The sequence below is a fragment of the Austrofundulus limnaeus genome, unplaced genomic scaffold (genome assembly GCF_001266775.1).
Source record: "Austrofundulus limnaeus strain Quisiro unplaced genomic scaffold, Austrofundulus_limnaeus-1.0 Scaffold858, whole genome shotgun sequence".
Classification (NCBI taxonomy): Eukaryota; Metazoa; Chordata; class Actinopteri; order Cyprinodontiformes; family Rivulidae; genus Austrofundulus; species Austrofundulus limnaeus.
In genome coordinates this window covers 121,070-145,403 of record NW_013953260.1, presented here as the reverse complement: position 1 = coordinate 145,403, position 24,334 = coordinate 121,070, and the positions used below count along the sequence as shown (strand labels likewise).

At 39.1% G+C, this 24,334-nt stretch overlaps 1 protein-coding gene across 2 annotated transcripts in view; it reads right to left on the bottom strand.

Annotated features, from left to right (window-relative positions):
• Positions 1 to 24,334, bottom strand: part of tdrd12 (tudor domain containing 12) — a 36,241-nt gene that overhangs the window by 5,592 nt on the left and 6,315 nt on the right. For both annotated transcript variants that reach the window (XM_014029128.1, XM_014029129.1), the window contains exons 5-18: positions 18,777 to 18,962; positions 18,545 to 18,698; positions 18,182 to 18,309; positions 17,271 to 17,462; positions 16,885 to 17,013; positions 16,116 to 16,233; positions 15,881 to 16,020; positions 13,567 to 13,796; positions 12,234 to 12,315; positions 11,840 to 12,021; positions 4,325 to 4,532; positions 1,739 to 1,831; positions 729 to 895; positions 458 to 655 (exon numbers count right to left, since the gene is read on the bottom strand). In XM_014029128.1, coding sequence (XP_013884582.1) covers positions 458 to 655; positions 729 to 895; positions 1,739 to 1,831; positions 4,325 to 4,532; positions 11,840 to 12,021; positions 12,234 to 12,315; positions 13,567 to 13,796; positions 15,881 to 16,020; positions 16,116 to 16,233; positions 16,885 to 17,013; positions 17,271 to 17,462; positions 18,182 to 18,309; positions 18,545 to 18,698; positions 18,777 to 18,962 — 2,207 coding nt within the window. The remainder of the gene's footprint in view (positions 1 to 457; positions 656 to 728; positions 896 to 1,738; positions 1,832 to 4,324; positions 4,533 to 11,839; positions 12,022 to 12,233; positions 12,316 to 13,566; positions 13,797 to 15,880; positions 16,021 to 16,115; positions 16,234 to 16,884; positions 17,014 to 17,270; positions 17,463 to 18,181; positions 18,310 to 18,544; positions 18,699 to 18,776; positions 18,963 to 24,334) is intronic.

The window sequence follows — 24,334 nt, the reverse complement described above, 5'->3', positions numbered from 1 at the left end:
GGTCAATGCTGGCTCTAAAGCAGCATAAGCTATCGCAGTTCTTATAAAATGCAGCAGCAGGCCACATTTGGCCCATGGGCCTTGAGTTTGACACATGCTTTTTCGGCTTGGGAGAGGGATGAGACTGAGTTGTTTTTATTACAGCTAACATATTTTCTTCTGCCTGCGGCTGCAATGCACATTGAAGGGAACAGTCAAGTTTAGAAATAAACATGGCATATACTATTAATCCTAACTTTATTTGGTCTATCAACAGTTTAAAAACTGTTGTATAGCTTTAGGTCTCTATTTTTGACACAAATTGAAACAGTCTCATAGAAGGCGTATATTTCTGGCTAGAGTAATTTAAATAGGTCATGTGAATAGGCCAGAGGTTTAATACACCGTCACCATATTGTAATACCAAGGTTACCACAATACTGTCCTACTGTCCAAGCATGGATGGATAAATACAAACCTTTGCACGAGCTCTGAAGTGCTGATGTCTTTCTGTCTGCTGGCAGATTCACAGACTGACAGTGAAGGAGTTTGAACAGTGAAATGATTTGTTGGAGCTTTCAGACTGAGCAAAGGGTCTGGTGTGGACACCGGTGTGTCATCTGCAGCTCTGTCTGTTTTGATCTTTACTTGAACAGATACTGAATCCTCCTCCAGCCTGTAAATGTAATTATCTTGCGATCAGTCTGATTTTAGAACAAGTGATTGAACAGTTCAGGGACTTTCCTTACCTGGATGTGTTCTCTGTATCTTTGTTGACCAGATCTCCTTCACACAGTGCTCTCAGTAGGTTCAGATGATCTGGGTTGCTGACTGCCATCCCTGTGTTCAGAATCTCAGACTGCACGTTGTATTCATTGATCAAAGTTTTCATACCTGGCACCTTGGTTAATCGAACCTGTGGAACAGAAGAAACTGTTAAAACAGTCTGTTACTGAGTCAAAGGGTTAACTGTCAGTTACACAAACCCACCATTACTGGTTGTTTCTCCACCATCTTTACTTTTTCATTAGCTTCTCTTAACTGCTTTGTCTTTGTGCCATTTTCACAAAGGAAATAACTAAACTTAGCACAGAGATGAAAATGCAGTTGATAATAAAAGTCTGGAAGCATTAATGTTTTTGCCAAACTATCAATCCAAACCTGGAAAATGCAAAAATCTAATTCCTAACTTTTCAAGACAACCAGACCAGATCAGCTTAACTTCACCTGATATTATAAGCCATAGTCATTTTTGACCATGTCTCTGCTTCTCATGTTTTGTTTTGTTGGACCTGTGTTGGTGCACACTGACCCCTGTAGGCTAGGATTTAGGGACAATAATAAAAGCCATGGAGGTAAGATGTTCCTGCTAACAAAATATGTTCTTGGTCAGACTTCAATCAAATCCTGAACCTTGTCTATGTATTTGTTTTCAAAAATACAAGAGAATATCAAGCAATATATAATAAATATTTTAATCACAAAATGTTCACTTGCTTCCCACAGCCAGGTGCTGCTGGACAGAAACAAATTGCATTTGGCTGTGTGACTGCAAAGCTGATCTCAGTAAAAACAAGACGTGATTAATTATATAAGTCAGCACAGACAGGAGATGGACTGAACTACTTATGGAGGAAAAACATTACGATTGCAAAGTTCCTTTAAAAGTCCAAAATACAAAATTTTGTAGAAGTGACACAAATCTAAATGAAGTTCAATAAAAGAACAAGACAAAAATAAATAAATAAAAACAACTCACCATACAATCAAGAAAAACCGTGTTTCCCAGACTTAGAACAACTCGTGATTGATGCTGCAGACCTCGGATCTTCTGGCTGATGGCTCTCGTGACCTTTAAGACAGAAATTGTTTAAAAGTGATGTGATGTTGTCAGGCCTCACTGCAAAAACAACGAGAGCATGGGACGCAGCTTATTCTTTGGTTAAAGAAAAAGGGCAACACAGTTCTATGTAAACTTTTTATTTTGTAACTGGAAGTTACATTTTCTTCTATTTAAAGTGGAACTTACCCCCCCTGTGAAAGTATAACTCCGCCCCCGAAGCAAATTTGAAAAATGCATAAAGTGGAGACTCTGAGGGGGTGGGGGTGAGCAAGGAGGTGTGGCCAGGAGGAGAGAAAGTTTTTTTATTAAGACGAGACAACGTGACACAGCTTGCTTTAGCTTATTTTGACAAGCTAACATTCGTGAAAATATTTCTGAATGTTCTAAATAAATGACTTTGTAAAAAGTAAAGTTTCATGATATACATGCAAACTCACATTTAGCTGATACAACATATAATAATGTAAAGTTCAGGCAAAAAAAAAAAAGAAAAAAAAAACTGTTCAAATATGACTTTGGTCCAAAACAGAACAGAAAGGATATGTTTTCATTTCTGTTTGGTTCCCTGTTTCTATTAAAATTCACAATACAGCTCAGTCTGGGCCTGACAAGTGTTCTGTACCCCCGGATCATTCCGGACACTGCAGCCGATTTCACACCAGTCCACCCCGGCAGCAGAGGTGTTCGGGCGGCCTGATGTGAAAAACCCCTCCGCTGCCGGTTCACCGGCATCATAAAACAAACTGAATTAACTTCTCTTTGCGGTTAAATATATATTTTGAATAAATAAAAGGTTGTTTTTTCACGTACAGTTTAGATCAGGACACACACGAAAAAAAAAAAAACCCTACGGTGATCCGACAGCTTTAAAATGTTCCTAAGTTTATAAAGACCTCAGCATTTTTAGTCTTTGTGGGGACAATGCCTGTGGATGTTCCGGGATGTTCTGACACGGCGCAAGTTGCAACCTGGAGCAGCGGTGATTGTCAGCGAGGGTCCAGTTCTGTGACAGCAGGACCGCACGGAGCAGTCAGCTGTCCGGTTCTGTAACTTCTGTTCAGTCCGATCCATACCAGGACTTGCTTGAAAAATTATCAGGAGCAGTTTAAAGAGCTGATCACGGACATCCACGTCTTTTTTTTCCCATCACTGCCTCGAGGTAAGTTTCTGTCATCCCGCTGCCTGCTGCAGGTGTCCGGACATCCTGATGTGTAAAACCCTCAGCAGCGGAGGCACATGTTCTGGTCTATGTGCACTTAAGAGGACATTCGGCGGAGCGAGCCGCTGAGCTTCAACTTTTATTCTTTCCAGAACACAGTAAGGCTGTGGCTATGATCTATAATAATCATAATAATAGCCGTGTGTGTGTGTGTGTGTGGGGACATGTTTTATCGCACAGGTGGTGACAATGTGTGTGTGCGAGGGTGTGTGTGTATTTTTGGCCCGATCTAAACTACGTGACACAACAACCACAGTTTAAAAACTCTTGAAGCACAAAGAGGATGTGTAAGTTAATTCAGTTTGTTTTATGACTGATAGACTCCATGTTTTCAYTGWGGSKGAGGAGAAGGCAGCTTCTACCACAGCTACCATCAACAATGCTATGGCTAACTCCCGAATCTCTGCAGGGCGTGTCTCTACAGAGCTTTTTATACTGAGCACAGTACTGTGACACGTCACACGGTACAGCACGTCACAAGGTACTTCAAATATAATAGTCAAACTTTAAACCCATAGGCACCAAGACGTTTTTTGAACAAATATTGACGATTTAAACTATTTTAGACGAAAATGTTGAATTTAGGTCAAAAATAGCAAGGTATTACCCTTAAGACACAATTTAGTTTATTTGTTTAAAAAAAGTTGATTTTGGGGTAAGTTACACTTTAACTACTTATATTCCTTCATTGTTTGGGGTTATGTGTTTGCAATTTATGTGAATCTATATTATTCCACTTTGTCATCTTATTATATTGTACTTATTTTTGTAGATGTACAATGAAAAAACAAGTGATCACATGTGAAAAGTGTGATGTTCTGTCCATTTCAGCTTCTCATTCATTTCCTCTCCACAAGCAACAGACTCCTCTAGATGAGGTGAGTCGGACCAGGTTTAGTTCAATGCTTTGCAGTGAGTGCTTCAGATATCTTTTCCTACTGAAAGGTTCAAAGTAACACAAGTTACTGTTTTACTCTGACAAAATAAGGCTCTGGGTTTGAAACTTAGGTTATGCCCACACAGCAGGCAAATCAGACTTTTTTTGCCCAGCTGCCCATGATTTTTTAATGATTTTTTTTTGTGAGTTCACGCAGCCAACACTTATTGGCAACAGTTTTTTAATGCGGATGAATGCAGTTATTCATTTCTTTATTTCTCTGGGCTGGCTATGAACAAGCAGACACACAAAAACTTTTAGAAAAAAATCCTGCATTATAAAAATTATATTGCAGCACAGAAAATTGTTGAGGAAATAATATCCAAATTAAAATGTGAATGCAAACCTTGGGGTGCCAGTCCTTCTCAGCATCAGCTGGTTTCACCCTGCAGATGACCATTTCAATGGCTTGGCCTGGCAGAGACTGAAACTGCTCTGGTAGCTGAAGGATCTGATGAGATTTCACTTCCTCCTCTTTTCCAACATCAATGAAGTCAACGAGAACAGCAAAAAACAAACAGTCGCCACACTTAGGTATGGAGAGGATCTTCACCCTGCACACAGACAGACCGTACACATTCTTCTGTCTTAATTATGAATACATCGCTTTCAGTTTTCTTTTAAACAGGTCAAATGCAGCTCTGTAGTATTCAAGTCTGGACTTGAATACTACTTGAACCTTCGACTTCCTGCATTGATGAACTTCTTTGTTTTGTTGACAGTGTGTTTGAGTGATGAAAATTATTAAATCAGAGATGTTTTTAAAAGCTGGTAGACAAAATGTTTGTGTAAACTGTAAAAAGTTAATTTTCTTTTCCATCAAGTAAAAGTTCATCTTTATCTAATCAGTTCAGAAACTTTTGCTCAGAATATTTGAGTCTCACCTCTGTACTTCTATATTTATGTGAGTGTATAAACACACACATTGTTCTAAGAACACACCCCTCCAACACCTCCTCACCTGAAGTTGCAGCACATAATATAGAATTCTCTCATTTTTTTTGTACAAATCATTAATTTGAAGAACTGCACTTTTTTCTCTTTTGCACAAGGTTATGGAACAGCTGGGTTTCAGTCACGTGGTTTCGAAGGCAGAGCGATTTCTATTGGAAGGCAGGAAGTAAAATGTCTATGGAGGAAACTGTTGAAGAGATTCCTCATTGTATGGATTTAGATCCTATTTCAAGACAAACAGAAATTAGTTCATGAACATGTCAGACATGACTCGTATGATGAAAGGGGATGAGTTTGACAGAACCTAAAGAGTTGCTGACAATAGAGGCTGTTGGTACCACACACTTCTTACTTTACCAAGTGCCAAATAATAAATCTTCATAAGTTTTTCTGATGAATAATTCCACATGATTCTGTCCAAACCTATGAAGCACTGAAGATTATCATACACAAAGATGAAAAATGTAAAAAGCTCAAAGAACGACGATGTAAAAAGTGAATTTTAAACTATTGGGAGGAGCAGGATGCCGGTGTCTATTGCGATCACTTCAACAGAGGTATGTTACCTGCTAACTTGTTTTTAGAGGTTATGTTTATAAAGCATTAGGTTGTTGTAAAATTCTCATTTATTTAGTAGCAGTATTAAGTTACTGGTAGTTTAATATAGACTTTATCTGCACTTTTCAAGCTGCCCTGCATTCTGTGTCGTTTGGTGTTGCATGTTTGTTGACGTTGGCTGCTACTGCCAGCGTCTTAATATATAAAAGAAAAATATCAGAACAAACACTCACCCTGGCAAAGTGAGCCAATCAGTGAGGAGCCGTTTGCAGGGTTCCCACAACTTGGTCAACATCAAATTCAAGGACCTTTCAAGGACTTTCCAGTACCAATTTCCTCAAATTAAAGAACCACGCGCAACGGCAATTTACCGCTACCAATAAACAGGTAGTTTAACGTAACGCAGTTACCTTTTGCTACCACATAACGTTACCAATAACAGGTTGTTGAGTTAGAAACAGTGAAAGAAAGTGGATTAAACAGGGCTCTAGAGTGCGACTAATTTGGTCGCAAATGCGACCTTATTTTTTAATAGTACGCCTTAAAATATTTCCGTTCGCACTGGTGCGCCCAGTCGTTCCGGGGGGTTGCCCGCTGAAACAAAAAGTCTCCATGTCCCGTAATAAAGCTGTCAGTATGAACACAGCGCTCTGCTCTTCACCCCCCGCGAGCACACACATGCTTGTTCTTCTATCCTCGTGAGGACTTTCCAATTGTCCCCTCCGTGAAGCAAAAACATGCGCGCGCACACAAGAGCTCTGGCGCGCAGTGAGTCAACCATGTTTTTTTTCTTCCAAACCAGAGTCGGAAAAAACTTTTCTTTTTTGTAGTTAACTGTGGAAATTAAATGTGGATGGTTGCTTGCTCTTAGTCTCAGTAGTCTTGCTTGTCTCAGTAGCAGGCGCGTCATTAGACCTGGGCTTCCGGGGCTTTAGCCCTGGATGTTTTGTCAGTAGCTCCAGATCAAAACGACACCTGCTCTCTCACTGACCGATTCTCCTCCAGGAGCGGGACGGTACGATTGCGTCACCATCAGCTGTTTGTGCTTCCAAGCTGTGTGGGAGGAGGCAGAGGGCTCTGGGAGGAGGGAGATGGACTTTTTTTCACCGACATCTCACAGCAGCGGGAGCGAATTTACCGTAATAACTGTATGCTGGCTGTAAAGAGCAGCGTCGCAGTTTGCAGACAGTCAAAATTTTTCTGATGGCACAAACTGTCGCAAAGTTACGAGCTTTTAAATCTGACGCTTGTTAAAACTCTCATCATGCGACTGAGACATTAAATGGATTCATGCTCTTCTGCTGAAGTTCAGGTAAGTTTTTCAGCCAAAATCATAATTTATTAGAACTGAAAGTCTTTGTGTAGAGCAGAATATGAATGCTGGTGATGGAGTTGCTTGTTTCTATGCGTGTGTAACTTTACGTGTGTGTGGGCACGTTTTTGCTACGTTGAGGGAACCATTTTTCTGAAAAAAGCAGCCTTGTGGGGACCAAATGTGCATCGTGGGTTGGGTTTAGGACCAATGTGTGAATTGAGTTTAGGTTAGTTTTAGGGTCAGGTAAGTACCTGTGTGGTTAATTTTAGGGTAAATGGTCAGGGTTATGATATAAAATTACCAGAAAATGAATGGAAGTCAATCCATGGTCCCCACAAGGAAATAAAACCAAACCTGAGTATGTGTGAATATGTATGGTGGGATTAGTTTATTTGAAATGACTACAAGGTTCAGGAAACGTGATTAATTTAATCTGTAGTTTCAGAGGCTGCCAGAGAAAAATGTGTGTGAGAGGTGATGAAGGTGGGATTTGCTGTTTATTTTTTACTGTATAAACAAGAGTGTAGAGCTCATGTTTTTGTTGTATTTTTCTTCTCCCATCGTCCTGCAAGTTGAAAACTATGTCCTGCGTTTGACTGTGTCAAATTATGAATAGCTGAAATAAACGAACAAGATGATAGATAAAAAGATAATTTCATGGCGGCATTTTGCAGCCACTAAATAACTGTCAAAAAAAAGTGCAGCTTCAACAAAGACTGGCAAATCCTGTCAGTCTATATAGACAGACAGATAAGAGCAGCTCAGTCCTACAGGACAGCTGTTCTGCTCCTTCCAGCTGTAGACTTGTGTGGATCTGGTTATGATTTCCTGTTATTTAATGTTATTTTTTCATTATGCTAAAATTAAAAGGTGTTAAACTTTAGAGAATGTTTCTGAACCAAAGTTTTTACTGAAAAAAAAAAAACATTTTTTTTCTTTAAACCTTAAAAACATTGTGCACCAACAGTCAAAACAGAGAATAATTAATGTAATGTGGGAGCTATAATAAATTTAAAGTTATGACATCATAACATTGATGAGGTGCACATTGTCTCTTGTTAGCATGCTTTTTGTCCCACATTCATTGTTTCAGGATCTGGCCACCCTAACAGGAAGTTTCACAGCTCATGATCGACAGCCACCATAAAGACAGGACCAAACAGTGTAGGGCAAGTTCTATTTCTTTTGAAGTTTTTCTGTGTCAGTAAATTTCTCAGAGCTTTCCAAAACAAAAACAATATAAGGGTACAATTTTCAAATATGATCTTAGATAAAGTTCAGCTCAAAGACCATGTAGACCATGATTTACAGTAAGTACCATATATACTGTAAAAGTTTTATGTTTTTGTAAAGGGGTGGCCACCTCTTAAAACACACTTCAAATGGCTGGAAAATGCAGAGTCTTTAGTATATTTTTTCAGAAATTTCTGGGGTGTCAGCATCTGAACCCTCCTGGACTCACTTTGTTCTGCTGGTGCTCCTAGGTGAAACTTATTGTTATCAATACAAATCATTTCTATACAACTTGTTAAATTAAATATATATGTACAATCTTGTTTTTAAAAAGTTATACTGTTTTGTCACCATGAACAATCTGATGTTTAGTTGAGGTGTTGGAGCTGTTACTGATACAACAGATGATTTTGGCAATGATCAAATGATGGTCTGGCTGTAAACAGCCTTCTATCTTGTGTCTTTACTTTCCTCTGTGGTACTAATGTCTGGATGTACCAGAACACAACTATTCTGTAAGAGCTGTCCATATGTCTGTTGGGAGCAAAAAATAGAGGAGCCTGGGTTACAATTTCAAATCTTCTCTTGTTACATAAAATAAGCAAATAATGTGAGAGCATGTTTAATTGACTTTAAAAAAGAAATATCAGCAACATGTAGTTTTTATAACTGCTCCTTACTGCTGACAGAAATTATTTGTAACAGCACGTTATATCCTACACATTTTATATATAAATCAATTTTATCCAGTGACTAATATAATGATCAAACAAACAACATATAACAACAACAGTTTTAAAAATGGACAAATACAGACATGAAAGAGCACTTTTTAAAGAGGGACGAGGAAGAAGAAGAGGTCTGGGCTAAAGCCCCTGATGTTTCAAGAGCCTAAAAACGCCCCTGCTCAGTAGTAAAGTCCATCAGGCTCTCTGCTCTGGGAGCGCAGCAGCAGATCATTCCAGCAGCATGACCGAGCTCATCTGCATGGCAAGCCGCTGTTACATGTAATTGGCTTCACCACAGTTACGTTTCAGGTTCTGAAAATGGTTTTATGACTACACAGCTTAGTTTTTTAGTGAGAGATACATATCCATCCATCCATTTTCTGTACACGCTTCTTCCTTTTCAGGGTCGCGTGGGTCACTGGTGCCCATATCCAGCAGTCACAGTGCGAGGGGCGGGGTACACCCTGGACAGGTTGCAAGTCCATCACAGGGCCACACATAGAGACAAACGAGACAAACAAGCATTCACTCTCTCACTCACACCTAGGGACAATTTAGAGTTATCAATTAACCTAACAGTCATGTTTTTGGTTTTGTGGGAGGAAGCCGGAGTACCCGGAGAGAACCCACGCATGCACGGAGAGAACATGCAAACTCTACCCAGAAAGGTCCCCGGACCGGGATTTGAACYGGTGACCTTCTTGCTGAGAGGCATCAGCTCTACCAACTGAGCCACCGTGCCGCCGAGAGATACATAAAATTCAACTAATACAAATTAAATTGAAGAGTTTTTCATGTTATGTTATTTTCATTATTTTAAAAAGCTTTTTCTCATTTAATAAATATTAGTAATATTTCTGCTGTTAATCATAATTCTCTGTTCATCATTCTGGTTTAGCCAAGGCCAAAGATCCTGAAGGCCAAACGACAGGAGTTGCCCATCTGAGGGGCAGTGTAGTTTAAAAAGCATTTAACCATGAAATGTTTAAGATGTTTAAAAAATGTTCAGCTTTTAAACATTTTTACTTAGAATTTAGAATTTCTTTCATTTTATTTATCTTGATGTTTAAGTTAAAATTTCAGGTCATAGAATCACTTTAAAATTACTTTTCAGTAAGTTATATGTCTACAATTCTGGCTCAAATATAGAACTTTATTTTTGTTAGATTGTATTGCCTTAATGGACAATGACTTAAAAAAAGTGAACCATTAAAAACATCGATGTTAAATGTGATGCGTTTTCAAATTTGGGTGCACCTTAGGGCTGCACAATATATCAAAAATTTATCGTTATCGCAATAATAGACTGTGTAATATGCATATCCCAACAACTGCATAAACTGCAATAAATGGTTGACTCAAAAGTTTGCATCGATGCATTTTGTCATTCAGATGGAAGCTTGAAGTATTTCACCAGTCGAATGAAGCCCTTTATGTATTTGGTCAACTGGATGGATCTCTTCATATTTAAAAAGAAAATTTAGGCTGGAATGGAAATGATTAGTTTTTTTAGGTTGTTTTCTTGGCTTTGAACCCAAAGCAGAAAGACATCAACACTACATGCTTATGTATTTGCTCATTTATCGCAAGTCATTTCATCATCGCAATATTAAGCACTATTATCGCACGTTTTCCTAATATTGTGCAGCCCTAGTGCACCTGACTTTTGTACTGGTGCACCTAAGGAAAAATGTTAGGCACACCGGTGCAACCAGTGCAAAAAGTTAGTCTAGAGCCCTGTTAAACTTACACCCTACATTCATGTCCACAATACATGGACATGTAATTATGTCCTGGGAGGTTCAGCAGCTCAGTTTGGGAGGAGGGGATGTGAACATGTCCAGGAGGAGACATGAGGTGCTCTCACCTGGGCTCAGAAAGAAGGACCTGCCCTACTCTGCTCTGATTGGATAAAACTATGACTATGACTCACGTTATTTGTTGAAAGCCACATCAGTTTCCCGTAATCCTGAGTTATCCACCACAAAAAATGAAAGTTTTTATTTTACTTGATAATATTTATTTATTTTTTTACGATGATAAAAATCAATCATGTGAATAGAGAACTTCAATCCTCAAAAAACATTCAAGGACTTTCAAGGACAAGTGTAATTTTTGTCTGTTTTCACAAACTTTCCAGGGCCTTGAAATCATTTTTTCAAATTCACAAACTTTCAAGGATTTCAAGGACCCGTGGGAACCCTGCGTTTGGTACAGAGGTTGTGAATACACCGCTGAATAAAATGTTCTATGCCTCAAGTTGTTTTTAAGCTTTCATCTGCTGTTTGGTGTACTTAGCTCAGTCTCATTGCTCACTCCCGAGATCACTGTCTCTCCATCGCTGACACACTTTATTCAACTTTCGCCTCTTTTTATTTTCATTTTCCTGCAGATTTTTTTCTGCTTGTCTAATACTTTCAGACGTCAGTCAGAAAAAAATGTATATTTATTCCTTATTAATTCTGTAAAAATGATTGGAGCAGCCGTAAACTCCATAAAACATGGGCATTTTTCCAAATGGCAGATCCTCGACTATTTCACTTCCTGCCTTCCAACTAAAGTTCACGCTCTGCATTGTGACGTCACGTGAACCCCACCTATACAGCACAGGGTTTATGGATTGCTCCTTATTTTCATTTTACTTTTCTCAATGAAAACAAAGATTCTGATTCTAAATCATCTGCAAATTAGCTGTGCCAAGGTATTTTGAAATTTTAAAGGTAATTGTAAACTAAAGGAGTATTTGTTTTTTCTATCACAACCTTTACACAATCTCATAACAATCAATGTTGAGATTGTGGTAGAAACATAAAAATTCACATCAAAAACATAATTTTTTGGCAACTATTATGGCTTTAACTTCTATAGCATTTAGTACTTTTGTAGAATTATTACTTTTATCCAAATTTAAGTAATTTAAAGCAACAAAATAGGAAGAATAGCAAGAGGTGTGAACACTCTGGCAACCCACTGTAACACTGCACTATTTTATCTTTAGATGAAAACCAGATCTGTGTTCACAGTTCTGTGTTGGAATGGAAATTTGCATTTAATAAATCTCCAAAGGTCAAACCTGTGGAAGACGTCGTCCTCTTGCACTGCATATAAACATCCTTCCAGCAGCTCCGTGGCTCCTGGCTTCTTGTCAGCGTAATAAGAAGCCATCCCAGAGGCCATTAAATTAAAACATTTGTCATCCTTCCTGACCATACGGCCAGAAAACACTGAGGCTGACTTAATGAAGAGAGGCACAACCTAACATACAAACAGATCCAAGAACCCTAGTTATTATCAAAGCTTTATATTCACATCATTAACATTTTATACAAGACCAACAGTTTGTTTCACAATCTAACAGATTTACTAACTCTACAACTTCATTTAGCTTTTCCAACCTAACTGATGCAGTTATAGAGATTAGCCTTTGTGTAAACCATTATTCTTTGGATGATAAAAAATAATGTTACCTCAATGACTCCAGACGACGGGAGCACAGACTGATCCAGCTGGGAATGAAATTGATGGCGATCAGGACACACACTGCTGTCTCTGCAGGAAAAGACACATGAAATGTTTTGATTACAAACAACACACTTTCAGCCATTCTTGGCTAAAGCTAGCCATTCCATAGCTGTGTTTTGGGTCATTATCCTGTTGAAGACCCATGACCTGTGACTGAGACCAAGCTTTCTGACACTGGGCACATTTCTCTCTAGAATCCTTGATAGTCTTGAGATTTCATTGTACCCTGCACAGATTCAAGACCCCGTGTGTCAGATGTAGCAAAGCAGCTCCAAAACATAACAGAGCCTCGTCAATGTTTCACAATAGGACAGTTTTCTTTTCTTCATATGCTTCATTTTTCTCTGTGTGAACATAGAGCTGATGGGCCAAAACGTTCACTTTTTGTCTCATCTGTCCAGAGGACATTTTCCCAGAAGCTGTGTGTTTTGTCAACATGTAGTTTGGCTTTTCTATGATTTGGTGTCCTCCTTGGTCATCTCCAATTAAGTCCACTTTGACTCAAACGACAACAGATGGTGTGATCTGATACTGATATTCCTTGAGCTTGAAGTTCACCTTTAATCTCTTTAGAAGTTTTTCTGGGCTCTTTTGTTATCATTTTTATTATCTGTCTCTTTGATTTGTTAATTTTCCTCCTGCAGCCACGTCCAGGGGGGTTGGCTACATTCCCATGGATCTTAAATGTCTGAATAATATGTGCAACTGTAGTCACAGGAACATCAAGCTGCTTGGAGATGGTCTTATAACCTTTACCTTTAACATGCTTGTCTATAATTGTCTTTCTAACCTCCCGAGACAACTTTTTCCTTCACTTCCTCTGGTCCATGTCGAGTGTGGTCCACACCATGTTACCAAACAGCACAGTGAGTATCTGTAGCCCTGTATACAGACCCACTGACTGATTACAAGACTGTAGACACCTGTGATACTAATTAGTGGACACAAAAGATTTACTATGTCCCTTTGGTCACATTTTTTTCAGGGGTACCATCATTTCTGTCTAAACCTGTTTCATGAGTTTTATTTTAAAAGAAAATTCTGTTGAAGCCTGTCTGAAAAGACATGTCTGAATTTAATTTGTTCAATTTTATAGAACATTTATTTATTGCTACTTTTGTCAGATTCGAGTTATTACTGTGACCTTTGTGGGTTTTTCTTTCATTAAACGAGTGGTACCAACAGTTTTGTCCACATGTGTAAATCTTGACATTTAAGAAGCTGTGAGGCATTTCTGACTGAAAATTCTGGTTAGAAGTCAGTCTTGTGCAGACCTACCTGCAGAATCCAAAGCTCTTCAGGTAGCTGCAGAGAGGGCGATCCATCTTCTGGTCTTCACGGGCCACTTGAACCCCCTGAGCAAAAGCTAGGAGTTCAGGGGGCAGCAGGGCATTAGTTCTCTTAAGGTAGCGTAGAACTCCAACAACATGGGAGGCGTTCTTCTCTGAAAGCAGCAGGACCGACCTGCAGACCTGAGAGTTGTGCCCCGTTTGATCCTGGGAGCAAACCTCAAAGGAAAAACAATAAGACACTTCAATTAGTTTTTTTGTTAGCTACAAACATTGAACCATTTTTAAAATACTTATCATTTACATTTAACTTTCTCTTATGAGAAATAGCATATTTCAGGCTTTTTAGCACAGCATGCAAAAACAAACTATATCTACAGAGCTTCAAGAGGTTAGCGTAAAAACAACAACAACAACAACAATAGACAACTACTAGGGTGGTTTGTTTTATGTGAAGTTGGAAATGCCTCAACCATCATTGGTAGTTCTGCACCCCCAGTTTACTATGTTAATTTACAATAAAAGTACAGCGGGTAAAATAAGTATTGAACACGTCAACATTTTTCTCAGTAAATATATTACTAGAGGTGCTAATGACATGAAATTTTCACCAGATGTCGGTAACAACCCAAGTGATCCATACATACAAAGAAATCAAACCATAAATGTCCAAAAATGAAGTTATTTGTGATAATCTGGAATGGCACAGGGAAAAAGTATTGAACACACTTACTGAAATTTATCCAATACTTAGTACAAAAGCCTTTGTTGTCAATGACAGTCTCAAGACGCCTCCTGTATGGAGGCATGCATTGCTCAGGTGTGATTTTGGCCCATTCTTCCACACAGTCTTCAAATCTTGAAGTTTTTGTGGACCTCTTCTATGAACTCTGATCTTTAGTTCTTTCCATAGATTTTCTGTTGGATTCAGGTCAGGTGATTGGCTGGGCCATTCCAGCAGCTTTAGTTTCTTTCTCTGAAACCAACTGAGAGTTTCCTTGGCTTTGTGTTTGGGCTCATTGTCTTGCTGAAATGTCCAGCCACGTTTCATCTTTATCATCCTGGTAGATGGAAGCAGATTTTTATCAAGAATGTCTCTGTACATTTTTCCACTCATCCTTCCTTCAATTATTTGAAGTTTGCCAGTACCATATGCTGAAAAACAGCCCCACACCATGATGTTCCCACCTCCAAACTTCACTGTTGGTATGGTGTTTTTGGGCTGATGTGCAGTGCCATTTGACCTCCAAACATGATGTGTATTCTGGCATCCAAACAGTTCAATGTTGGTCTCATCTGACCAGACTATATTCTCCCAGTATTACACAGGCTTGTTTAAATGTTGTGCAGCAAACTTTAAAGGAGCTTCAACATGCTGTTTCTTCAGCAGTGGGTCTTGCGTGGTGAGCATGCATACAGGCCATGGTGGTTCAGTGCATTACTTATTGTTTTCTTTGAAACAAACGTACCTGTTAATTCCAGGTCTGTCTGAAGCTCTCCACAAGTGGTCCTTGGCTCTTGGACAACTCTTCTGATAATTCTTTTCACTCCTCTGTCAGAAATCTTGCGAGGAGCACCTGGTCGTGGTCAGTTTATGGTGAAATAATGTTCTTTCCACTTCTGAATTATGGCCCCAACAGTGCTCACTGGAACTTCAGAAGTTTAGACATTCTTCTGTAACCGATGCCATCATTATGCTTTGCAACAATAAGGTTGTGAAGGTCTTGAGAGAGCTCTTTACTTTTACCCATCATCAGATGTTTCGTGTGTGGTACCTGGCCATCATTTGGGACTGAACCAGCTGATATTAACTTGCACTGACAAGGGGCAGGCTTGCTTTCCAATTACTGAGAGAATTCAGATGGTGTCTTGGCTTTCCATGCCTTTTTACACCTCCCTTTCTTCATGTGTTCAATACTTTTTCCCTGTGCCATTCCACATTATTACAAATAACTTCATTTCTGGACATTTATGGTTTGATTTCTTTGTATGTATGGATCACTTGGGTTGTTACAGACATCTGGTGAAAATTTCATGTCATTAACACCTCTAGTAATATATTTACTGAAAAAAATGGTGACGTGTTCAATACTTATTTTACCCGCTGTATGTAATTAATGTACATCAAGTATTGTCTGACATTTTTTCTTGTATTTATTAATATTATTATTATTAACCTGAGAAGTAGTGTTATAGTAGGAAAGGAGGTCTATGAAATCTGGATTATTGGATAATTAAACCAAAAATGAGCAGATAAATAGATGTTCTTTTTATAAAGGAAACAGAATTTTGTCAAGACTTACTCCTTCACAAAGATTTCTGAAGTTTTCAGCCATGCAGAAAAGTCTGCTGCCAAACACTTTGGGAGAAGTGGGAAACCCGTAGTGGATGAGACAAGTTGCATCTCTGATACTGAGACACTTCAGACAGTCATTGGTGGTCACTAAAAGTCACAGAAAAAACAAACAAGTGAAAGCAGGGTTCCATTTCAGTCAGATTGTTTCCTGTTGTTAATGTCAAAAGTTGGTGGAAAGGTACCCAGAATAACTTGAGTGCCTGAACCAATGTCCTTCCTCCATTGCTCCATCACAAAGTCAAACTGGTGAGTCAGTCCTTCATGGGTCTTCAGACAGAAAGCTGATTTGTTGCTAACAGCCTGGAAAAGAATAAAGATAGGTGAATACAAACTTAGTAGGATAATCTCTGAACCTCCTGCAGCATACGGAATGACCACTGGTGTGGGTCTGGGGTCTTCCTTTTCACCAAGTGGTTGACTGGAATCCTGTTTGGGTTTCTTGTCTGCTTCCAGAAAAGCCCAGTTAGGATAACCTCACTGCTCCAGRGCCTGTCTTGTGTGTGACTTCTCTTTCTCTCTGGCTCCTGTGTTTGTGGGGACACTGTCTGCTCTGTGGTACAGAGTTCTGATGACTCCTAACTTGTGTTCCAGTGGGTGATGGGAGTCAAAACGCAAATACTGGTCTGTATGGGTGGGTGTGGGATACACGTCAGTTTCCAACCGTCCTCCATCAGAGACTGAGACGTCACGGTCCAGGAGCACCATCTTGTGTTCTTTGAAAGGCCTTGCAGAATGTAAGAGGCTCTGCATTAAATTCTGTGCCAAAAGGCCCATGAGTTAAGGGATGTTCAAACTACTTCTAAATTACTAAAAGCTAAAAAGCAGTAAAATAATAAGATAGTTGTCTCTTATCCTCCTACAGTTTTTGTTTGCGTTTGTTGATTGACGTATGTAAAAGAGGACTTCTCCTACATTTCTGCAGATATAATGAACAGACGGAGCAGTAGTCACCTTGAACACTTCTTCCACCTCCTGAGCAGAGTTTGTCACAATCAACGACTTCTGACCAACGACAGGGTTGAAATCCAACACACCCAACAGCGCTGCCATCTTACTACTCTCCACCGTCATGAGGATAACCTGCATGAAAATGGGACAATCAGGGGAAACTACTATTTACTTTTCTCAGGAAATATTTTGACCTTCTGGACATAAATATATAAAACAACTTTGTCCAGTCTGACGTTTATCTGAAGTCTTCAGGAAAATGAGTGTGATTGTGACACAATCAATAACGTCAATAATTAGTTGTGTGAGGTCCGTACTTTGTGTTGACTGATGAAATGATGGGTTTTAATATTTAAAAAGTTAAGTGGCTTATGCAAGATTTGACAGACCTGCTGAACATTCCCATAGAGAGCAGCTTCTTCAGGAACACTTATGATGGTGTAGGGTGAAGGCATGTGATTGCCTATCAGACTCTCTAGGTGACTGGTCCATCTTCTCGCCACAACAACAAGCTGCTTAGGACAGAATACATTTTCATCGCTGCAAGTCACCTTCTGGAAATGCTTCAAGACGGTTTCCATCTGAAAGACCAGCAGAGCTGATTACAACAGGTAACTCCACATAAAATGTAATAGTACATTACTTTAGTAATGTAACCAACATTTCCCCAGTGTTATTATAGACCTGGCAGATTATGAAACAAATGTTGGATTTTAATGTTTGATTGTTTTGTGATTTTAAAGGTTCTTTAATTGTTTTTTTTTGTTTTTAGCTTTGTTTTTGTGATTATTTTTAATCGTTGTTGCTTTTTAAAGTTCTTTATAAAAGAAGTTGTGTTTTGTAAAAATAAGAGCGTAAGCAGAGTGTAATCTCAACTTGCTTAAGCCTGTAACGCTGTTTATTAATTTTTTAAGGACAAGAGGACACTTTTCAGAATCTTAAATAAATCAGTATTAATCTCATCTCTTTTCTGCTGACATCACACTCAGAATTCACTTGATCACACCAATTTTTGAATATTTCCTGAGGGCCAGAAGAGAAAATACTTTTAGAGTTTTAGTCATCAGGAGAATCAATACATTTCTCAATTCACTTTATTTATATGCCATCAAGTCACAATGAGCGTACCTCATAAATGCCAATTAGTAAAAGTTATCAATCTAAGGAAGCCAGGAAATTGCACAAATTGCATATGAATACTACCACTTGGATGACTCTAAACATCCATCAACAGAGGATATGTTAGGTTTGTTAAATGAGGTTGTGAAGATGTTTTTAGTTTGAATTGATGAACTGGTACCTGATCAGAACCAAGAGCAAAAATCTCCTCAGCCTCATCTAGAATCAGGTGGCACATTCGTAAGAACAGGAAGCAGTGACAAGACAGCAGACGGACAAGAGTGAAGGGAGTGGTCACTAAAAGGAGGCCTGTTGAAAAGATAATGAAAATACTCCTGAATGTTAAATTACTACAGGTTATTATTAACTGCAAATAAACTGTTAATTTCTTTTCATTAAATGACAAGCTGGCCTTAACATCCATGCTGCCTTTGTTCATTCATAAATGACACTGAGACAGTCAGAAGGCTTTAGAGTCCCAGCTTCAAGGGTTTTGTCAAAGCGCTTAATAATTACCACCAGAATGGGTTTACAATGTGCTTACAGTTTTTGGGAATTTTCACAGCTTTTGCTTCATTCTTGCCAGTGCCCAGCACACTGATGACTGGGCGGAGAGTTTTTGAGACCTTGCTTTCTTCCAGCAGGTCGTAGACCACCTGAGCCCTCTCCCATCCTGGACATAGCAGTACAGCTATGGGCTGCATGTAGACACATTATTAGGAATGGTTCGGATTCACAAAACAGTTTGAAGTGGTACCTACAGCGTCTGTACTCACCCCTAAACTGTAGGTGAGGGAAGTGAAGATAGAGTTGAGCTGGATGTGGGAGAGGAGGGGGGCGAGGTAGCTAAGTGGCTGCTCAGCATTGTGGGAGATAATGACAGTGTTGTGTCCACGAGCCACAGCTGGCCAGCTGTAGCGATCGGAGGGAGACAGAGTGCAGTAATTTTTTGTCTTTAACACCTGGAGACAAACCAGAAGTCAAGTCAGATTCAGCTTAAAGTACAGCTGTTTTACAAATCTATAAAACAGAACAAAAATTTTATTAACAACTCTGACTTTTTGGTTAGCATTTTAAAATGTTATTGTGTTTGAGGTTGTATTCACACCCAATAGGTGTGTGGTTCACTTTCACACTGCACTGTCAAACAAACTAAACCCTGTGAACAACAATAGTGTTGTAGATTATTAATGTTTAAAACTTATTTTTGAGAAAAAAAAGGCACAGATACTATAAGACTTTTTTATCTTCTTTCTGCCGCCTTTCATTGTATTTGTGATTTGTTTTTTTATTGTACATAAATTCTGTTATTTTTAAATGAATAAATGAACAACATGCTCACCCCCTCTGCACCAAGAATCAGGGAAGGAAATAACACAAAAATCTCTGAAGATGACACTGAATGCATCTTCCTTTTCATGAAATGTAAAAACATGGAGTGGCGTCAGATTTTAGCAGTTCTAACATTTCACTTTTATATTTGGCAAATGTGCCAAACACACACTCTTCAACAGCAGGCTCAGCATGAGTAGAAGATGAGACAGAAGACCAAGGAGAAAAGGTCTGCAGAATATATCGCAACTTTAATGTTATTACGATAACAGCCTTTGCAATAGGCTCTGGATTTTGTGGGGTTGTGTTGGTTGACGCGACTCTACAATATTGTGTAGACATCAGGGGCAGTTCCTCTGGATTGGCAGACCAAGGTGGTGGTCCACAGAACATGTTCCAACTATAGGGGGATCACATTTCTGAGCTTCCTGGTAGGGGCTGTTAAGCGGTCCTGGAGATGAGGGTTCATCAGATAGTTGAATCTTGGATTCAGGAAGAGCAGTGTGGTTTTGGTTCTGGTCGTGGAACACTGGACCAGCTCTACACCCTCAGCAGGGTCCTGGAGGGTGCATGGGAGCTCGCACAACCAGTCTACATGTGTTTTGTGGACTTTAAGGTGTTGGACTGTATCCCTTGTAGAGTTCTGTGGGGGGTACTCCGGGAGTATGGGGAACCAGGCCCATTGATACGGGTTGTTAGGTCCCTGTACGACAGGTGCCAGAGCTTGGTTCACATTGTAAGTCTGACACGTTTCTGGTGAGAGTTGGACTCAAGGTTGCCCTTTGTCACTGATTCTGTTCATAACTTTTATGGACAGAATTTCTAGGAGCAGCCAAGGTGTTGAGGGGATCCTTTTTTGGTGACCTTAGGATCACATCTTTTTGTGGATGATGTGGATGATGTGATCTACAGTTCTCACTGGATTGGTTCACAGCTGAGTGTGAAGCAGCCGGGATGAGGATCAGTGCCTCCAAATCCAATTTATTTTCTTAGCTGTATTAAAATACTGACTGAATAAACAAAAAAGTGTGGATTTCTCACATATTATTAAACACAAATAAACAGAAATCCATTAAGCTGCTGAATGGGGGGAAAGCAGATGAAAATAACAAAATATGATTTTTAGATGTAAAACTATTATTAATTTAATATTATAATTAAATGTTTTTTTTACATTTATAATCTAAGAATTTTCTCTGATTCTTTACTTTTTGCTGCCTTCTTGTTGGTTCTCTCTGTGGCTGAGAAGACAGATTATTTTTTAACTCAGAGAGGAAAGTGGATCTACCTGATGATGTGGCAGGAACATGAACACCCTATTTTATTCTCCAGAGCTCAGAACCAATAAGTCCAGTAACTGTGATTCTGAAGCAGGCACCCTCTTCCTTCCGTCTTCCCTCCCTCCCTCCCCTACTGAGTCAGACATATGAGCGCTGCTCACTCTTTTTTTTTTCTTTGTCATGTAGATTTTTTGCTTCTTGCCAAATAACTTTAGGACTCAGTCTGGAAAAAGATTGAAGGGTTTTTTACATTTTTGACTCGAGAGAAGGAGGAAAATGATAATTGATTGAGGTGTTTTTCCCCCCACAGGAACGTGTTTCCTGCTCGCAGCGCAACCTGCATCCAATCAGACCATCATTTTAAGAACATAAAATGTGGCGTATATTATTTATCATAACTCCGGTTCTCCTTTGCTTAAAAACACAATTTAAAAACTGGTTTAAAATTTTGACTTGAATTGAAACGGAGTCAAAAGTAGAGTAGGACAATTTGTAAGAATGTCCTATTTTATTCTAGCCTGGTTAAAACCAGACCCTGTCCTTCACTTTGCTTCGTACAAGGGTCTGGACTTGATGTATAGAGAATCATTTCTTGCAGAAGGCGTGGACTCTGCTGAAGCATGTGTGTGTTGTCGCTGTGACGGAGGCTAAGTTAAGAAACTAACCGGAAAACGCGTGCGCTTTAAACAACCCTACTGAGAGAAGAAATATACCGAGCCGAATGAGACGTCTTTAAATGAGAGCTGCTGGTTTGTCAGACAAATTTATTTTAATTTGGAAGCCTTATCAACACAGACTGGCTTCATTCACTTCCTCCACTGCCGTATGCTAAAATAACTAGCAGACACTGCGCAGAACATCGACGTCGTTCAAAACTCCTCCTTCTGTTTGCTGATTGGCCCAGGTAAAATAAACTACAAGCAGACACTGTGCAGAAAATTGACGTTCTGTTCTSTGATTGGCCCGGCTAAAAATCTGCCAGCGAAATCCATCTCAATGGGATAAGTCCCAGACGGAGCAGAGAAGGGAAACTAGAACTGAGCGGAGCTGCGTAGGAAGGCAAGGGCCAGGCTAATTTTATTCCTCACCAGACATTTCATTATTTTTAAATTACATTTAACAGAAAGCTGAAAGCCTTTCTTAATTTAATTGTTTAGTTATATCACTTGGATCCCTCAGTACAGTTAAAATTGTGTAGTGGTCACCTAGGTGTGGAATAAACAGTTCCACCTGTCTTTGACCTTGCTCTCAGAAGGCCTCCTTTAAAGAGACAGAACTCTGTTCGAGTTAAAGTCATAACATGTTTTCTTAAACAATAAAGAGACATTTTCTTCTTATTGATCAGATAATAAACAGAATAACCTTCATTTATTCATAATTTTATCAATGTATAAAAAAGAACACACAAAAAGAATGTTACCATGTTTTATTGTGCTTTGATATAAATCACTGCTTGAACTTTAACTGTGAAACCACAGTAACTGATTATGGATTTTTAAATTTAAATATTTTACTTAACTAAACTTTGCATTATAGTTAAGTTTTATTTTGAAACATTTAATAATCGTTTTATCTGAATCATAATGAATGTTCTGTATGAAATAATTCATTTTTAAGTTTTCAGTAAATCATTCTTTTGTTCTTTAAAGAGCTCTCAGCAGAGAGCAGGTCAGAACAGATTTTACGACGTGCAGACGTCAACAATTTTTGTTTAAGACAACACCTGGCAGTGCTCAAAAACACTTCCTCTCTTTAAAACTAACATCTCTTAACTAACAGTCAGTCAGTCTGTAGAGCTGTTGGAAAGCTAACACTCTCGTGATCCAACAAGAACACAGCTGGCTCCGAGGAGAATCAGCCTGGCTGTGTGAGGATTAACCCATGAGTCAAAGGGAACCTCTCAGCCCAGACCAGACCATTACTCGGTCTAGTCTATTTTGAGCTTATACCCAAGTTACTCACAGAGAAACTTTTGTTTTGAAACTTCCGAGCGGAAGTTTTCTATTTTTGAGACGGATACCGAAAAGCCTCGTCTCTAATCTTCGATTAGCAGCAGCCCTGAAGAAAATGCTGAAGGAGTAACGTAAACAAGCCTCAAAAGTGTCCGAGTAGATGAGGTTCCAAGAAGTTCTTCATCAGTTGGATGATCTTCTTCGACTTGAGTCGAATGGTGGTGAAACTATCCATGTAGCTTTGGACAAGACCAGAATGTGTGTAAAAGTGTGGCAGGAGATTGTTTACAACGATTACATGTCGGGTCCAAGTCATTTTTGAATTTGCACAATCTGTCCTTAGACCAGTGTAGACGATGTACTACGTTGAACTGAACTATAACATGTTTCACACATATTGAGGACGAATATATATTTTGAATAATTTTTTGCCAAACTGTGTCTGATATGGATTCCTCCAAGTCCATCTCCCACTTGCCCTTCAAAGAATCTAAATTGGAGTCAGAAAATGAGCTGAGCAGAGAATAAACTCTACTCATAGAGCGTTTTGTTACAGACTTACACATCAAAATCTCATCTATAAGAGAAGTTGGGGGGCGCAGAGGAAAACATCCAGAGTTTGACATTRCAAAATGTCTCAGTTGTAAATACCTGAAGAACTATGACTTATGGATGTCAAATGTCTGTGCTAACTGTTCAAATGAGGCGAACTTATTGTCTATATAAAGATCATTTAGAGAAGCTATTCCCTTTAAACTCCAAGTATTGAAAACAGAGTCCATTAGTGAAGGAGCAAACATATGGTTATTTGATACTGGAGCAGACAATAATAATTCTATACTTTTAAACAACCTCCTGCACTGATTCCAGATTTTTATTGTGTGAGTTACAACCGGATTAGAAGTATAAGTTGAGATTGGTTGATTTAAACGGTAACCGGGAGCAAAGTAAAGCAGAGAGAGAGCTCGCCGTAACTGATTTCCTCTCTAGAATTACCCAAGTAGGAACAGGATTGTCCTCTCTCATACAGTACAGTAAGGTTCTAATGTTGGCCGCCCAGTAGTAATATAAAAAGTTGGGGAGTCACAAGCCACCAAGATCACAGGGTAACTGTAACATCTTACTGCCTATCCGTGGATACTTTTTATTCCAAATAAAGGACGACAATTCATTATTTAAATTTGTAAAGAAAGTCCTGGTGAGGAACACTGGCACGCTCTGAAATAGATAAAGTAATATGGGCAATATTGTCATTTTGATCACGTTGATTCTACCCCCCAGGGATAGAGGCAGGGATGCCCATGTAGCGATGTCCTTCTTAAGGTTCACCAGGAGAGGCAGAAAGTTTGCTATATAAGGATCTTTGTGCCTGTGAGTAATCCAAATACCAAGGTATTTAAATTTGGCAGAGCTAATTTTGAAAGGAACTGGACCCATTTGCTGCTCTTCTATTGAGGTCACAGGCATCAATTCACTTTTTTGAAGGTTAACCTTATAACCAGATATGTTTCCAAACTTTTGAAGTAAAAGAAGTAACTCAGGAATACTAGACAAGGGATGTGAAATATAAAGAAGAGTATCATCAGCGTAAAAGGAAACTTTATGTTCAGTGCCAAACCGATTGATACCTTTAATCTTAGGGCTGTTCCGTAAAGCCACTGCAAGTGGTTCAATCGCTATTGTGAATAAGAATGGAGAGAGTGGGCACCCCTATCTCGTACCCCGTTCCAATTCAAAATAGCTGGATAGAATACTGTTAGTGCGTACTGC